This window comes from Pseudochaenichthys georgianus, chromosome 3 (genome assembly GCF_902827115.2).
Source record: "Pseudochaenichthys georgianus chromosome 3, fPseGeo1.2, whole genome shotgun sequence".
Taxonomy (NCBI): domain Eukaryota; kingdom Metazoa; phylum Chordata; class Actinopteri; order Perciformes; family Channichthyidae; genus Pseudochaenichthys; species Pseudochaenichthys georgianus.
Genome location: NC_047505.1, coordinates 49435380 through 49452486, shown reverse-complemented (window position 1 = coordinate 49452486; position 17107 = coordinate 49435380). Strand labels below are relative to the sequence as shown.

The window sequence follows — 17107 nt, the reverse complement described above, 5'->3', positions numbered from 1 at the left end:
TTCAAGCCGCTTTAACGTGATTTCTTTCTCAGCTTCTATCTCTAACTTGCGAATCTGCAGCCTGTGTTCATAGTCCGCTCTACGCTCCTTTTCCTGGCCCTCCATCTGAAGACGGACAAGACGAACTTTTAGTTTGGCATCACTACTTGCACCTAAGCTACCCGGAGAGAAAGCCTCAAACCTAGGAAGCGTTGCAGGAGGAGCTTGAGGACCAAACTTGTCAACTCTAGGTGTAGCTAATACTCTTTCCCTATCATCTTCAATAGACACCTCAGCCGTAGGCTGAGTTGACATGCTTGGGATTTCAAGAATCTTTAACTCCTCTAGTTTTTGCAGGATTTTCTCTCTCATCTCTTTTTTTACTTTATACTTGTCTACTGAAATGTTAAAGTGAGCTGCGATACATAACATGTCATCTTTGCGACAGGAATACAACGTATCAACACTTGGACTTTCAATAAAGTCCTGTAAGTCAAAACCCATTTTTCAGCCAATGTACAACACCTACAATGCCTTCTCAATTATTGGTTGTTTTTATTTCAGGAAAATAGATATCCCGGACGAGCCCCCATTTGTTACGTCCCCACTAAGGTCTAGGGGACCTGGAGACAATAACGTACAACCAATAAGTATGAGAGAGTCAGAGTAAAGGTTGACAAAAGGTTTATCCCTTGTAACCTATCAGATAATACAATTAAACAGAAACTCTGTTTGTGAGGAGGAGGAGGAGTCAAAGGATTGTGCCAAACAAAAGAAACAAGCATAACAAAACCAGGCCTACCTCTACAACTATCCTTTGAAACCAAACTCAAACAAAAACCCTCACTAACTAACTACAAAGAATTTGACAAAACAATATACAGGGGTGGCAACAATCCGCTTACCTAGTGTGTCCAAACAATAGTTAGCTCGGTGGTGAGAAATGTACAGGGTACCCCAGACTTACCTAACTCCTCCACCTCTCAACACACACATTAACAAAGTTCAGATTTTCCAAAGAGCTTTAGTTGCTAAGCACAGCCGTGTTCCTTCCTCAGCAACAGGCCCAGAGTGAGAGAGAGAAGACTTCCTGGGTGCCTCCTTTATGGTCGGCCCTGGTTGCTGATAGGCCAGCTGAGGGTGAGAGGATCCAATCAGCCATCAGACTCAGGTGCACAGGCAGATACCGATCAGCTGCTGATTAGCTGTGCAGAAGACAGGGAGAAGAGAGAAACACAGGAGGGAAGGAAAACCACACATGTACAGCCTGCCTGGCACGTAACACTTCCGATGGCCGACGGTGTGTGAATGTGTGTGTGAGTGTGTGTAAGTGTGTAAGTGTGTAAGTGTGTGTGAGTGTTAGTTCCTAGAGCAAGTGATAGTGCTCTGTATGAATGAGGTGTGAAAGAGTGAATGACTCGTAGTGTGTAAAGGTCCGGACACACCAAGCCCATTTCGGCCGTCGATAGATGTCTGACCGTCGATGAGCGTCATGTCGCCCTATTCACATTGGTGTGTCCCGCCCCGTCGTGTCTTTTCGGCCGTGCCGACACCTTCTGTCGCCGATTCAACATATTGAGGCTGTCGGCTAAAGGCTGTCGGCCAAAGAAATCACTCTGATTGGCTGTTCAGCTTAGCGAATCAGTGCATGAGAAGCAAAAAGGAAGTGAGGGACCCAAACAAACTATTAAGAAGGCAAATCTGAGATTTAAGTTAACTCCAGCTCTCGACTCAGGTTCGGGAAAGCCCCGTGAGCTTCTCGCTGTAGAGGGAAAATGGAACGCACGCTATTTGTTGTTTGTTTATATCACGCAGTCTGTTCTTCTTCTCTCGGTTATCACGCAGTCTGTCTTCCGGTTGTTGCCTCTTTTGAATGACGAATACACACTACCGCCGCCTGCTGGTAAGGAGAGTTATTGCCACTCACGCATGCGCAGTTCGTACGTGCTACTACACACTACCGCCGCCTGCTGGTAAGGAGAGTTATTGCAGTTCGTACGTGCTACTTGGCCGTCGGCTGAAGTCTTTGCGGTGTGTTCCAGTGCGACTGTTGGCCAAGACGCAGGAGACGTGAGGCGACACAACAGTCGGGTCCGTCGGGACGTGTTCTTTGGTGTCAGTTTGGTGTGTAGGGGCCCTGTTAAGCCCCAAGCCTGTTTTTCAGGTTTCAGGCTCGAAAATGACATTCCCAGAACAAGTATAAACTCTTCTTCCACCTCTGGTAGTAAACACACAACGGATGGTATTCTGGAAAATGGCCATCATCAGGCGGCAGGGCTCGACATTAAGGGCTGCCGATGGAGCTAGTATTTAGCTCGGGCATTGGCGCCTCACCTGCTGGTTGCCCGATCGGGCAATCTATTATGCCAGTATCATGCAGCTGGCGGATCCAGTAATGAGTGACCCGACAGTAAAACTAAACATATCTATAACTAGTTCAGGTAGTTTGAGAGGTAATTAAAATAGCTACGTGTGCTATTCTAACCTGAAGTGTGTGTTTTGTTCCGCTCACCGCTGCATGTGATTATGCAGAGCTGCATGTCGACTCGTCAGCAGCAGCTGATCTCTCTCACATTAGAGTTGACTATTCTTGTCTGTCACATGCTGTGGTTTTATTAAATGTGCCAAGTGCTAGGACTGTCTTAGGGAAGAAAGCTTTCAGATGTGCAGCTCCACTAACTTGGAACAGTCTGCAAAAAGAATGGAACATTACCAAGCTAGTACCACTACATGTTTTTAAAGCTCGATTGGATGCTACACAGTCAGATGCTGTTGGTACCTGTACATGTGGTTAGATATGTAAATTGTAATCCCTGTACATTTTGCTGTATGATGTCCTTTTGTTGTTCTGTTGTTTATGTTTTTATGTCTTCTTGTGGAACTTACTACAGGTCTCCCTTGAAAAAGAGATCATTGATCTCAATGGGATTTTACCTGGATAAATAAAGGTTTTGAATTGAATTGAACATACTCTTCTTGTCTGTCACATACTCTTCTTGTCTGTCACATAAGTGGCGCAACTGAAGCGGTATTGCTCTAAAGGGAAATTATTTTGACCGAAGATATTTAGATTTGCCGGCTAACGGGAACTCTGACGTGTGCTTCGCGGATGCGCTCGGCTCCTCTCGACTGCTGCTCGGGTCTGCTCGGTCAGCTTCCGGATGAGGAGGCATTCGTTCGACCAACTTACAGTAGTTAACATTACAAACATTTTTAACAGGGGCCATAATAGTGTAAATAATGTTTGTTTTGGCAGTTACAACTGAATGTAATGTTTTCTACTTTTTTCCATCTGATGAAGGCAAATTAAGTGTCTTGACCAACAACTTAAGTATTTCTTATAGCTATGCAGGGCATGCAAGCGAGCAAACACAAACAAGAACAAACAAACAAGTGAAATGAAGAATACAATTGAAATTGTACAATATAATATTGTGGTGGTTCATCTTATAATTCAGTCGAGAGAACCAGGCAGCATCTAAGACCTGCAAACATCTAAATGTTCTAGGGGGAGGCCCCCCAAACGCTTCGTGCATCATTTTGTCCGCGCACTTTTTTCAGGGCAATCTCTGTTGGGCTCCGGGCCATCTGTAAATTAGCTCAGACGGCCCACAATGTCATGCACTGTCAGGCGGATCTGAAGCGGCCACTCATCTCTGTCGCAGTAATGTAGTTTAACAGAGTAAACAGATCCTGATGTTGGGGTTTCTCTTCGCATGGCAGGAGACTGGCTGCACGATAATTATGGTTTTCTTACTTTAGGTGTTGGTGGTGGTGGTGGTGGAGGTGGTGGAGGAAGGAAGGGGCCTTACAGGATGGAGAGGGTTCACTTGTGAAACCTGAAAATAGGGATGTGGCCGGCCGCTCAGACTCGAAACAATACCAACATATGTGTCTTTTGGAAGAAATCTAACGAAGGTCTTCTTTCAGTGTGTATGTTGTACTCGAGCACAAACTTAAGTACTGTGGGACTGAGCTGGATAAAAAACGATTCTTAAAAAATAAACAATTCCCACGTACATAGGTCAAAATGGACCTTGAGTCTCTTCAATAAAGCTGCTGCTGCTGCTGCTGCTGCTGATGATGATGATGATGATGATGAGGATGAGGATGATGATGATGATACAGAATATGTATGTCGTATAGTTCCGATTTCTTGCTGTAGAAAGGTCAATTTTGTTTATTGATTCGTCCGAAATAAACAATAATCATTTCACATTTCTACCGAACAATGACATAAGGGTTGAGGAACAAACAATGACTTCTGTCGGATTTATTTCTAAAGGACTACCGCTGAATTCAACATTACAATTTTGGCAGGAAAATACATTGCATTACAACTCGATTTACAAAAGAGGATGACAAAGAAAAAGACAAAACTCCTGATCCTCATCTAATTGTCTGCGTCTACGCCGACATGATACTGAGGAGGCCGTTATGTCTGACGGACAACAGTCTGTCTTTGTGAGTGTGCAGGTGTTCTTAAAACCCCAAACTGCACATGAGAAGGAAGCGGCGCAGACTAATTCAATAAACGCTACTTCAATATTGGATTTGCCTCGTGGCGGATATGTTTGAATCTGAATTACACGTATCTCTAAATCAATAACCCCCTGTTTGGATTGCTGTTTGTTGACAAGCAGCAAAATGGATGCTTTCACTTGAGCTGGCGTATCTCTGGTTTTGTGGAAGTGAATGTGAAACACTTCAGCCGTTTCCGAGCATGCGGTGCCCTCGGCTGCACTTCCTGTGTTTATTATAAGCAATGGCATTTGAAGCTTAAATCAGCGCTGAGATAGCATCCTGTTAATGTTGTTAGCTTTCAGCAGCTCCTCTAGCTTATCCGATACCAGGAGTAGACAGTACTGGGAGGAGGTCTAATCTAATCTGCACCATGCATTGCTGAACATACATCCGTCATCTGTTTATCGAAAGGCTCCCGCAGGATTACGTAGGTACACCTCCCCCCGAGTCTGTCTGTTCCATGTACTGAATCAGAGCAAGTATTCCTACTTGTAATTGATTACTGTAGGTCTTAGATCTTCAAATGGCCTTCTTTGTACGTCCATCTGTGCCTTTCCTCCACAAAATAAGTTTAGTTTATTTGTTTATAGTGTTGTGGATAATCAACAATCACAACAAACAGTACATGGGGCAGCTTTAGCCAACATGGCTAATGTCCAGCTGTTGTCCCCGTCCAGATGATAATAGACACCTTTTTAAAATCACAATACATCAACAGCATTAGTTATAAAGAAAGGATGAAAGACAACTAGATACGGGCGAAAGGATAAAAGAGAACAACAAACACCACACGTTACTACATACATGTCACATATAGCACATCGTAATCACACAACAGAAACTAGGGGTCCTTGAACACAACATGTAACTCACGCCATATCCAACACAGACTAGTGTGTGCAGGTGTGGATCTCAGTGAACCATGTTTTGAAGTGAGCTGAGAAGGTGGTATGTGCATGTATGTCTTTGTTGTGAGTGGGTAGAGAGTTCCAGGTTTGTATTGCAGAATTTAACAAAGGTTACAAGCTTTTAAAAATATGCTTAATGGCTCAAAGAAGGCTTTAAGTCGGGGTGCGCTAGGGCCGAACAGTTCATTGAAATGTTGCCGTCAGCGTTATATTTGACTGTGTCCTGCAGAGAAGTCCTGCAGCAACACAGCACTACCTGGTTTGGTACAGATTCTCTTAAAAAATCACACCATAATTATTAAAACATACTTTTCAACGATCATGTGAATAATGTTTTGGGAGGCGTGTGGCGCAGTGGGGTAGTGCGTTGGTGTTCCGATCAGGGGGTCACAGGTTCAAACCCTGCTGCAGTCAGCATGTCGTTGTGTCCCTGAGACACTCCACCCCAAATTGCTCCTGTGGGGATTGCCACAGTCGCTTTGGATAAAAGCGTCTAACACAGGGGTTCTCAAAGTGCGGCCCGCGGGCCAATGGCGGCCCTCGGAAATGTTTCTGGCGGCCCGCGATAGTTAATGCGACACGCTGAAATGCATGCGTTATATTTTAATCCTCCATGGTTGTATCTAGTAAGAATTAGAATGGAATTTAAGAATGGTAAAACTGCGCCCCCTGGGTTGTCATTCCTAAATTATGAATGACAGCTTGTGGAAAGTTTGCTAGACTACTGGTTGCATGGCAACTAGGCATCTCGCGAGTTGCGGTAATTGGTTAGTACAATAAAGAAAGGATTTGTTTTGGAATTATTTTGTGTTCCGTTTTTCTTGGGCGGCCCTCAATCCAATATTGGGTACCTAAATTGGCCCTCACTCATCAAAACTTTGAGAACCCCTGGTCTAACAAGTAACATGTAATGTTTAAAAAGGATTATTCTCTCTATTAACAGGAATCATATCGCAGTTCCGAAAATATATCAGTCAAAAATAATCAAAATAAGTTGCAAATTTAAACAAATAATTTGATATTTGGATTTTTAATATACTTTATTAATCCCCGTGGGGAAATTGTTTCTCTGCATTGACCCATCCTAGTGTTAGGAGCGTGTGCTGCCATTTTGAACGGCGCCCGGGGAGCAGTGTGGGGAATGGTGCCTTGCTCAGGGACACCTCGGTAGCACTCGGTCTTGCCGGGACTTGAACTGGTGACCTTCCAGTTGCCAAGCCAAGTCCCTATCGACTTCACCACCACCGCCCACCAGTCACCAATTGACTCACAATCGCACATATAAAACACATTCACCCAATTACAATCCCTTATATACAAACCCATGAACACACGACGGACACAAAGCGAGGATATGCCCACACAGTGACATGTGCTATACTTAGTAATCATTAAATGCAAGCCTTTGTTCTAGTTTCACATAGAAGCGTAGCGTGAATGAAGTCTTCACTAACAGTGACAACCAGAGATTAACTTGTCTCTTATGGCTCAGTGTTGATGTAGCCATTGCTCAGCATCGACCAACGACAGAAATAAGACACCAAAAAGGAACATTATTTGAGACGATGTCCACAAGTTTGGCTCCTTTGGTCGCGCTGACCTTTACCCCGATCTTTGGGTGAAATGCAGAGCTCCATTTTCTTTGACAGAGGTCACGCCGCTTTGTGTCTTTTTTGTCCGAGCTTATTGAATGCCAACACAAAGACGGTCGTAAAAGCCGGGTGATTAGCGGAGGAAAGAGACCGTTCCGTTTGCTCTAAATGAAAAGGCTTTAAAAAAGAAGAGGCGTGGGTTCGGTGAAGATGTGAGCAGATCTTTAGATAACATTGGTTTATTACCCATGTGATTTCTCGGCATAAAGGAAATGGATCGAGCGTTCCCAGGCAGTATTCAACCGGAGCATTTCATTTCTGACATGCATTGAATTGAAAATGTCCCGGCCTTGAACCAGACTCAGGCGGGAGCAGAATTCATATTCATTTATGATAATGACATTTCGAGCAGAAAGACATCACTTTAACGTCATATCAATGTTTCATTAAACATCCATATGCTAAAGTATGGAGCCACATTGCATACAAACTGTCTCAACATCCAAAGACTGACTGCAATAGACGTGCACACATCTGTCTACTAAAACTACTTCGACATATTACCAATTATTTCAATACGTCTTAATAAAAAAATAGCAAAAAAGGCCGTTTTTTAAATATGTTGTTTTTCTCCATTTCTCTGTTTATATCATATTAAACATATTTTGGACATTACATGTTTTGACTTGTTTGGACATCTCTTAAAGCTTATCTTTTAGTGTTTAAGATTGTATATGTCTGTTTATTTACAATTTGCAACTGGCCTAGGTTCAGCTGGGAAGAGAACATGTAAGTCACAGAAAGTCAATCACTGTTTCATTCCAAATCCAAATGCTAAAATAGAAAGCCGAATCTACGGTGGCTGACGGGTGCAGATGGCCCCAAACATGTATATTAGGAGAGACGCGCTGCAGCTTCAAAAACAATGCAAACACCAACATGCAACATTCACGACTTGACGGAACCCTAAAAAGCGGTGCACACAGCTGGGACCAGAGCACCTGTTGATGTTCAGGGATCGTAAAGTTGGCCATCTTTCACTATTAGCACAGTTAGCCTGTTTCACAATTTACGGTTTTTGCCAGTATATTTGAAATAACTACGTTGACTGTGTTATGTGTAATGTTAGCTCAGAGCACATATGCAATAACATCGAAAATAATCATGTGATCCCATTGTTAAAATAAGCTGAGGTACATTTCCAGTGACGGTTTCCTGTAGGCAGCTTCTGAACAACTATTGTGAGGCAATAATAAACGTGGGTCGGTTTTCTTTGAATGCACTGAGGAAAATAACTGAATAACGAGATTTAAAGGCACGAACCTTGAAACTGTGATGGATTATATCCTCTACTTCTGGGACATTTACTAAGATTCCACATTTCTACAATGACAAGGTAATCTTCTGACCAGCAGGAAGAATAACTTGCTGTGACTTCTAAGTTTCCTGCAGGTTATTTAATGAAAACCCACCCACGCTAATCATTGCCGCACTGTTATTCTGACTGAAGCTGTCTACAATAACTCTCTCTCTCTCTCTCTCTCTCTCTCTCTCTCTCTCTCTCTCTCTCTCTCTCTCTCTCCCTCTCTCTCTCTCACACACACACACACATACCATGTATACATCACTTCAGGGGACATTACATTACAGCATTAGTTACATTACATTACACCCTAAAATTAATGATCTCCCTCATGGGGACCTCCAATTTGTCCCCATAAGGGAGGCGAGTCCCCACACGTGACTGTGTAAACAGATTTAGGTCCCCAAAAGTATAGTAATGCTAGACCACACACACACACACACACACTTTTATCTCTCTCGTTCCTGCGTCTCTGCAGTGACGTACGTTGGTTTTGTTCGGCTGCTGTTCCAGGATTTAGTGACGGTGGTTTTGCAAGGCTGTTATGTGATTCCGTCTACTGCCAAAAGCTTTCATAGTAAAAGAGCTGGCAGTCAATGCGCCACAGTTTCAGCCATTCATCCCGCTCTATTGAGGCGTGCATCCCGGTCTGTTCTCCCCACAAACCCGGCAGCACAACCACAGGTCTGATGCTGTGGCTCTCTCTTGCCATGGCAACTTTTGAGTCGGAGCATAAAAAAGCCGTTTAAGTTCCTAAGGGCTTTTTTTCACATCTGCGAAATGAGAGATCTTGCAGTGTAATGACATATCAACCGTTTAAATGCTGCAGTGCTGGAGTCATCTGACCTTCCTCATCGATTTAAGGACTTTTTATTTACCCTTTCAGCTTTGGTTATTGAGGATAATGGACACAGTCCTCAATACTGTTGTTTAGGCTTTAGTTTGCACTTCTGGGTCATGTTTCACTTTGTGACTTGTTGATCAGGGAGCCAGGTAATTACTTCAAATAAAAAATAAATGCATTTGTTCATTTGAATTTAAAGAGTCCTCTCCTGCTGATGGTCAGGTGTGTATCAGTATGTAGTGTCTCTACTTTAAAAAGTCCTCTCCTGCTGATGTTCAGGTGTATATCAGTATGTAGTGTCTCTACTTTAAAGAGTCCTCTCCTGCTGATGTTCAGGTGTATATCAGTATGTAGTGTCTCTACTTTAAAAAGTCCTCTCCTGCTGATGTTCAGGTGTATATCAGTATGTAGTGTCTCTACTTTAAAGAGTCCTCTCCTGCTGATGTTCAGGTGTATATCAGTATGTAGTGTCTCTACTTTAAAGAGTCCTCTCCTGCTGATGTTCAGGTGTATATCAGTATGTAGTGTCTCTACTTTAAAGAGTCCTCTCCTGCTGATGTTCAGGTGTATATCAGTATGTAGCGTCTCTACTTTAAAGAGTCCTCTCCTGCTGATGTTCAGGTGTATATCAGTATGTAGTGTCTCTACTTTAAAGAGTCCTCTCCTGCTGATGTTCAGGTGTATATCAGTATGTAGTGTCTCTACTTTAAAAAGTCCTCTCCTGCTGATGTTCAGGTGTATATCAGTATGTAGTGTCTCTACTTTAAAAAGTCCTCTCCTGCTGATGTTCAGGTGTATATCAGTATGTAGTGTCTCTACTTTAAAGAGTCCTCTCCTGCTGATGTTCAGGTGTATATCAGTATGTAGTGTCTCTACTTTAAAGAGTCCTCTCCTGCTGATGTTCAGGTGTATATCAGTATGTAGCGTCTCTACTGGGACATGTCTCCATGCTTTAATGTTCAAAAATCTCTTTATTTTTCTGCTGCAGCACCTCTTTTCACCCTCTGTCTGAAACCAGAGCCCAGTCTGCTCTGATTGGTTAGCTGGCCGGCTCTGTTGTGATTGGTCAACCGCTTAGAGATGTCCCGCCCCTTAGCCTATCACGTACAATGTGTTGGAGCACTAGAACGGGAGAACACAGGCATTTTACCCTTTGCAGACCATTTACATCCACTAAAAACCTCTAGCGCTAATGAAATAACTTTTTATAACGCTGCTGGATATCTTAACCTTAATTAGATGTCGAGTTTTATCTATTAGCTGATTTTTCATTTGTATTGGCTTATAATATGGATGTGTAAAGTAGGTTATCAAATAAATACAATAAAATAAATAATACTAATCAATGTGCTTTTAGAAAACAGTGAAGTAGAAATATGAAATGACTGTCACTCAGGTGAGATAGAAGTCCCTCAAAACGGCACTTAATTATACGTACTTCATTACACCACTTCATCAGAGCCATTGCACTTAAAGAAACAGCTGATGGTTGTTTTTAAGTTCTTGTTTTCTTCTTACCTTGGAAGTCGGAAGTTATATCATCAGAAAGAAAGGAGAAGTACCGTCCTCCAGAGCACAACGAGTCAAGTCTGGAGATGATACGGCTCCCTCGCTCCCTCTCAGACAGAAACTGTCTCTCTTCTTTGCTTTCTATGATTAACTTCTGTCTTTCACAGAATTCAAAAATACAAACACATTTTTTCCATACAGTATAAATAAAGGAAAACAAATAAACATGCCTTAGGCTATATGTTCTGAATCTGAAAGAGTGTTTTTTGTGAAGAAGAAAATATAAATATATGTAGAAAACAAAAAACGAATTCTAAAGAAAAACAAAGAACATCATATTGAGGGGAAATGCATACTTATGAATAGAGATATATATTTTTTTGGAACTGAGCTTGTTAACATTTATTTTTTTAAATGAAACACATGTTTATGAAAAAATTGATTAGGTCATTTTCAAATGAGTAAGAAGTTCCCGTAATCGCTTTCACACCGGAGTACTTTTCCCAGGAATAGTTCCGATAGTTGACTTTGCGTTCACACCAAAAAGATCTGGAACTAGAACTTTTTTTTGCGAACCTTTTCAGTCCCTGCTAGAGAGCAGTTTCCTGGGGAGAAAAAGGATCCCATTTCTGATTGGCTGGGCGAATTGGAAACCACGCCCCGTAAAACTCTGAAGAGTTTTGTGAAGCCGCCATTTTATTTGTTCACATTATCATTAGAGACACTAACTTATGACAACACAAAAGAAAACGTGGGAGCGGTGGAGATGAGGAGGTGTCGGTGTTCTGGCGATTTACTCGGAAGGCTTCAGCAGAAGCTGCTGGGACTCCCAGCAGCTTCTGCTGAAGCCAGTCCCCAACTCCGGGGACTTTGGGCGGCAGTATACGCCGTGAAGTTGTTTGCAGCCTGCCAGTAAACCCAAAGCAGAAGAAGAAGTGACGTCAGCTCGGGGAACTATTCCTGGGAAAAGTACTTGGTGTGAAAGCGCCTTTTGTCTCTGTTATTTTTTCCTGAAGCTGTCTACAATATCTCTCTCTCTCTCTCTCTCTCTCTCTCTCTCTCTCTCTCACACACACATACCATGCATACATCACTTCAGGGGACATTACATTGACTTACATGCATTTCCTGGAGACTTATCCTAACCTTAACCAGAACCAACACATGCCTAACCCTAACCAAGTCTTCACCCTAAAATTAATGATCCCCCTCATGGGGACCTCCAATTTGTCCCCATAAGGGAGGCGAGTCCCCACACGTGACTGTGTAAACGGATGTAGGTCCCCACAAGTATAGTAATGCCACACACACACACACAAACACACACACACACACACACACACACACTTTTCTCTCTCTCGTTCCTGCGTCTCTGCAGTGACGTACGTTGGTTTTGTTCGGCTGCTGTTCCAGGATTTAGTGATACACACACACACACACACACACACACACACACACACACACACACACACACACACACACACACACACACACACACACACACACACACACACACACAAATACATTGTTACAATCTAAGCACCGAGAAGCATTCTGCTCCTGCTCTCCACCCTTTGAACTGCACACAATGGTCATATTTTATCGCACTGCACTCCTCACACCTGCACACCAGACGAATAACTCCACAACCCCCACCAGCAATTTGAGCAAAGATAAATAGATAGATAGATAGATAGATCTCTGTTCTGAGGGGCTAGGAGCTAATATGGGAGAAGAGTGATTGGATTGAGAGCATCTGGAAAGATCAGAGTGCTAAGTATATTAGTGCATTTGAAGATGAGCCAGAGGAAGAGACCCGAACAACAGGTGCAACATGTGAGCATAATTCAAGCGTTAACATTCATGCAGTATTCAAGTGGCAGGAAGCTCAATAGACTGTGCACACGTTACATACTGGCTATTAAGATTCATTTTGAAAACTGGCTTTTAACTCATGACGCTGCTTCGTGCATGTTTCCACTGAACGATGTGAGCACTGTTTTGACTTGTCACTTGCCAACAGGTGCCTTTTTGCTCTGCTTTCTCTTCTTTTTATGGCTTGTAGCATCTGTCGCAGTTGCTATGTGAGGGACAAACATGAAGCAGTGCTGAACACACTGGACTCTCAGACGGAGATATTAACAACCGGAGGAAATGAGCTTTCTATTGACAGCAGTGCGAAGTTCACATTTCTATTGAGCGTCCAGCCGGCGTCTCCTCCTCTCTCTCAAATGGATGCACAGCTCTGGAAAGAATAAACAGACCACTGCAGAAAAGTGGTTTTACTATTATTTAAACAAGATTATTTCACCAAATAATGATTTCTGAACTGTTTTTAGACTCTATAATTTATTTTTGCAACATGGTTCCTCACTCAGAAAGCAAAGGAAGGCGTTTCTCTTTGTTTTGTGTTTCTGTTGTCTCCTTTTATTCCTGTAACCTTGTCGCCTTTGTTATTTCTGCTCGAGGAGAATAAAGCGGTTTGTGGTTGCTCCAAAGTTCATTCGCAGACGTTGTGTTGTTTAGTAACTTGGCTCCAGATCCAGCTTTAATTCTCTGTGTCGCAGATCAAGACAGTTCTCGCTAAAACTGAGTCAGGACTGCTGGTGTAAACAGAGACGGGGCTTTCTGGCCTGTCGTAATCGAGGAGTTAACGTATGAATAAGCATGTGTTCATCAAGGGATCTGGATAGTCTCACTCCCGCACTAGAGAATCAGATTTTAGGAATTACATCCAGTCTTTTTCAGAAGTTAAAGCCAAGTTTTAGCGATTGCTCACATTTCCAGTTTTTTAGTGTTGAAATTGAATCCACTTTATAATTTGTTTCTGTTTCACTATGGCTTAAAGGGGACCTATCATGCAAAATGCACTTTTGTATGTCTTTTATACATAAATGTGTCCCCGGTGTGTCAGAGAACTCACGCAGCCTCAGAAAATAAAACCCTCTCTCTTTTCCTTCGTCCCCAAATCTCTAAAAACAGGGGTACAACGGAGCTGATCCAGATTTGCGTCCGATATGACGTAATATCTGAAATGTGGACCCACGGCCCAATCAGAAACGCTGCTATCAGAAACAATGCCTGACTGTTTTGGACGTAATATGGTCGGTGTTTACATTAGCATCGCTAGCACTCAGAGCTAACCTGTACTGGAGAGTATGTGTGTGAAGAAGCAGGAAGTAAAAAGGAACTCACCTTGTGGTATAACCGGCAAGAGAGAAAGCCTTTGAGCTCCAGACTGTTTCAGAGCCTTGATAATCCATGATATGGCGTTTCATCACGGCAGCATTTAGTTTAGACAGTAGCTGCCGGGTCCCGCATGCTTTTTTATTTTTTAAGAATTGTTTTAAAGCTTTATATCCCAAATCAGCACTTTTGAAACAGGAAGTGAAATGGCTAGAACGGCTGATCTGTTTGGTATTTTGAGCAAAACACTTCATAGACATGTTCTTTATATTTTTTATATATCTGAGACCGATGCTATTGCCTAAAAATAGCATGATAGGTCCACTTTAATATTTTCAATAAATAACTTTGAATTGCCTGTTGGAAATGTGCTCGTAAATAAACTTTGCATGCCTTTTATCTTTGGTTTATTTTCAAAGCTTTAATAGTTTTTGGGTGAAAAGTGTCCATCAGTACTGACTTCATGTCCTCAAATGTCTGGTTTTCTCCACAACTCAAGATATTCAGTTTCACGAGAAAATACATGAGAAAATATTCACATTTAAATCATTTTGACTAATTTGATTGATTTTTTCTTAAAGGGGCTCTTTAATGCTATTTTTTATGATCATATCAGTATGTAGTGTCTCTACTGGGACATGTCTCCATGCTTTAATGTTCAAAAAGCTCTTTATTCTTCTCATACTGCCTCTTTTCACCCTCTGTCTGAAACCAGAGCCCAGTCTGCTCTGATTGGTTAGCTGGCCTGCTCTGTTGTGATTGGTCAACCTCTTAGAGATGTCCCGCCCCTTAGCCTATCAGGTACAATATGTTGGAGCGTGTAATGGAAATTATGATTATCAGAGAATTGAATGCTATGATGTTATATTTAACATATAAATAATTCAATTCTGTAAACCTTACATGTCGAGAGACAATGAGATTTCAGCACCCAGGAAGGTGATCAGTGACAAGGTGTCATGTGACCACACAGTGATCTGATGATGGGTCTATTATACTCTGATAGGGTCATGCTTCAGTTATCTCACGACTAAGCATATTCATTGTAACTGTATAACAGCTCTCTCTTCAGTTGGAGTAGTTGCACTCGGCTGTGGAGACATTACTCTTCATGTTGCCTCTTTTGCAAAAGATTAAAGGACCAGAAAGACATCTCTTTGACAAGTTAATATCAAGAATTCCCACCACAAGCGCTAGCCAATAGAAGCACTATTGTTAGTATTAGGGTTGCCAGAAACTGACCATGATCAAAATCGATTATTCGGCAGCCCTGGCGAATAGTAATCGATTATTCGATGTGTAGCGTGCTGCAGCAGCAGTCTGCTCTGCACGCAGGCTTCCTCCAAGTTTACAGTAAAACAAACTGGTGGTGTGACCAATGACCATTTACAATTATTAATACTATTATTAGCATATATATATTTATCTATATTTTGGTTGAAACTAAGCCAGAAAAAAAAAAAACATAAATAATAAAAAAAATATATAAATAAAATCGATTTTTAAAAATAATATTCGATTATGGAGACTGTAACGAATATTCGAATAATCGAATAATCGCTGGCATCCCTAGTTAGTATGTGGGGGGAACACAGGGATTTAAGTCACTCAAAAAAGCACTCAAACCTATAGAACACACTACAGGGAAGAGAAAACCCAAATAAAACCTCTTGAAAAAGTGACTCAAACGAATTAATTGGTCAAAATAGTTCACTTAAAATCCAATAATTGATCATCCCCCGTCGACCAGGTTCCTTTTCAGATCAGTAAAGTCATTTTCTTTTTATGTAAGCCCATTAACATTTCAAAGTCTTACCTTGAGCTTGTTTTTTGCATGTTTGCTTCTGAACCTTTTCTAAAATGTCTGTCTTCTTGTGTCCCCTCCTTCCCTGTGCCCCTGCAGGAGTGGATCTGCCAGCCTCCCTCTCCATTACACCCTGAAACCTGGCATGACCTTTGTTGCTGCCCTCTCCACCTCCTGTGTTCCTCCTTACCCCTCTCCTCCCCTTTCCTAAACTCCCCTCCTCCTCATTCTCCTCGGTGTCTCCCCCTCTCGCCTCGGGTTTATTACTCTGGACCGAAGGGACACAGCGGCTGGCGGAGGATGAAGAGGGTCTGCCTGCCAACTCCAGACAGAGGATAGAGGCAACAAAAGGAGAGAGAGACCAGAGATTAACGACTGGTGGACAAGAGAGGCAACGATTCAAAATGCCACGACGAAGGAAAAACACTTGAGCGTCATGAGCTAGCAAGTGGCCCCTAAAAAACACATCTTCTTCAACACACTTCTTGCTGTGGAGACACACACACACTCTCTCCTGCTCCTGGGGCTCCTTGTTAACACCTGATATGCCTCTGTGAGAAAGCGAGAGCCATGCCAGCCAAAGGGAAGTACCTGCTGAACGACCAGGAGCTGAAAAATGAGGTGCTGTACCGCAAGTTCTCGTACATCAGCCAGTACCAGCCGCTGGTGCTGCTGCTGGGCCTCTCCATGCTCTCCTGTGGCATCCTCCTCATCCTCTTCTTCGCCCTGCAACTGGTGAGTCTGCTCAACTGTAAGAAATTCTGCGGTTTTTGCAGATTTCTCGATGGTCATGGAGAGCGTTTTAGGTTATTGGTCATATGCAACAGTTAGTTTATTTGTCCTTGAGCCCCTGTACTGTAATTGGAGTCTGTCACAATCTCCTTCACTGTGATAATTTATGTCAGGGTTCTTACGGTCATTGAAAACCTGGAAAAGTCATGGGAATTCAAAATGCTAATTCCAGGCGCTGGAAAAGTTATGGAAGACAATATTTTCCCCAAAGTTTTTGAAGTCATGGAAATGTAACTAAAGTTGCATCAAATATAATTAATATTTGATCTAATCGCCGAAATAGTAATACTATAATGATAATAAATACTGTATCGTGTAGAAAAATACAGAAAATATATTGTCAAAATTGTTGGCGATCATTTCCCCGTGGTAGCAACTTGTTGAACGACACAGTACTCTTTTTGGTGTGTTGCCCGTTGGCCACTGTTTTGAAGTTTCACCGTGCAGAAAACCCATTTATCTGTAACTCAACACCTGTGCATCCGACTGTGAATCTGTGTAACATTACCCCACCAATCAGCAGCCATTGAGGCAGAGGAATGATGGCTTCAGTTGTTCTCGTGAACTCCCGCACATGAACGACAGCTACTTTCCTCGAAGAGACAT

General features: G+C 42.4%; 1 protein-coding gene across 4 annotated transcripts in view; it reads left to right on the top strand.

Moving 5' to 3' along the window:
- The window catches only part of adcy7 (adenylate cyclase 7), a 111499-nt gene that overhangs the window by 35353 nt on the left and 59039 nt on the right, over positions 1-17107 (top strand). For 2 of the 4 annotated variants that reach the window (XM_034077338.2, XM_034077324.2), the window contains exon 2: positions 15809-16444. In XM_034077338.2, coding sequence (XP_033933229.1) covers positions 16280-16444 — 165 coding nt within the window. In that variant the 5' untranslated portion in view covers positions 15809-16279. Of the gene's footprint in view, positions 1-4912; positions 4931-14688; positions 14707-15808; positions 16445-17107 lie in introns of those variants that run through there. The other 2 variants (XM_034077331.2, XM_071201636.1) reach the window with 2 other exon arrangements.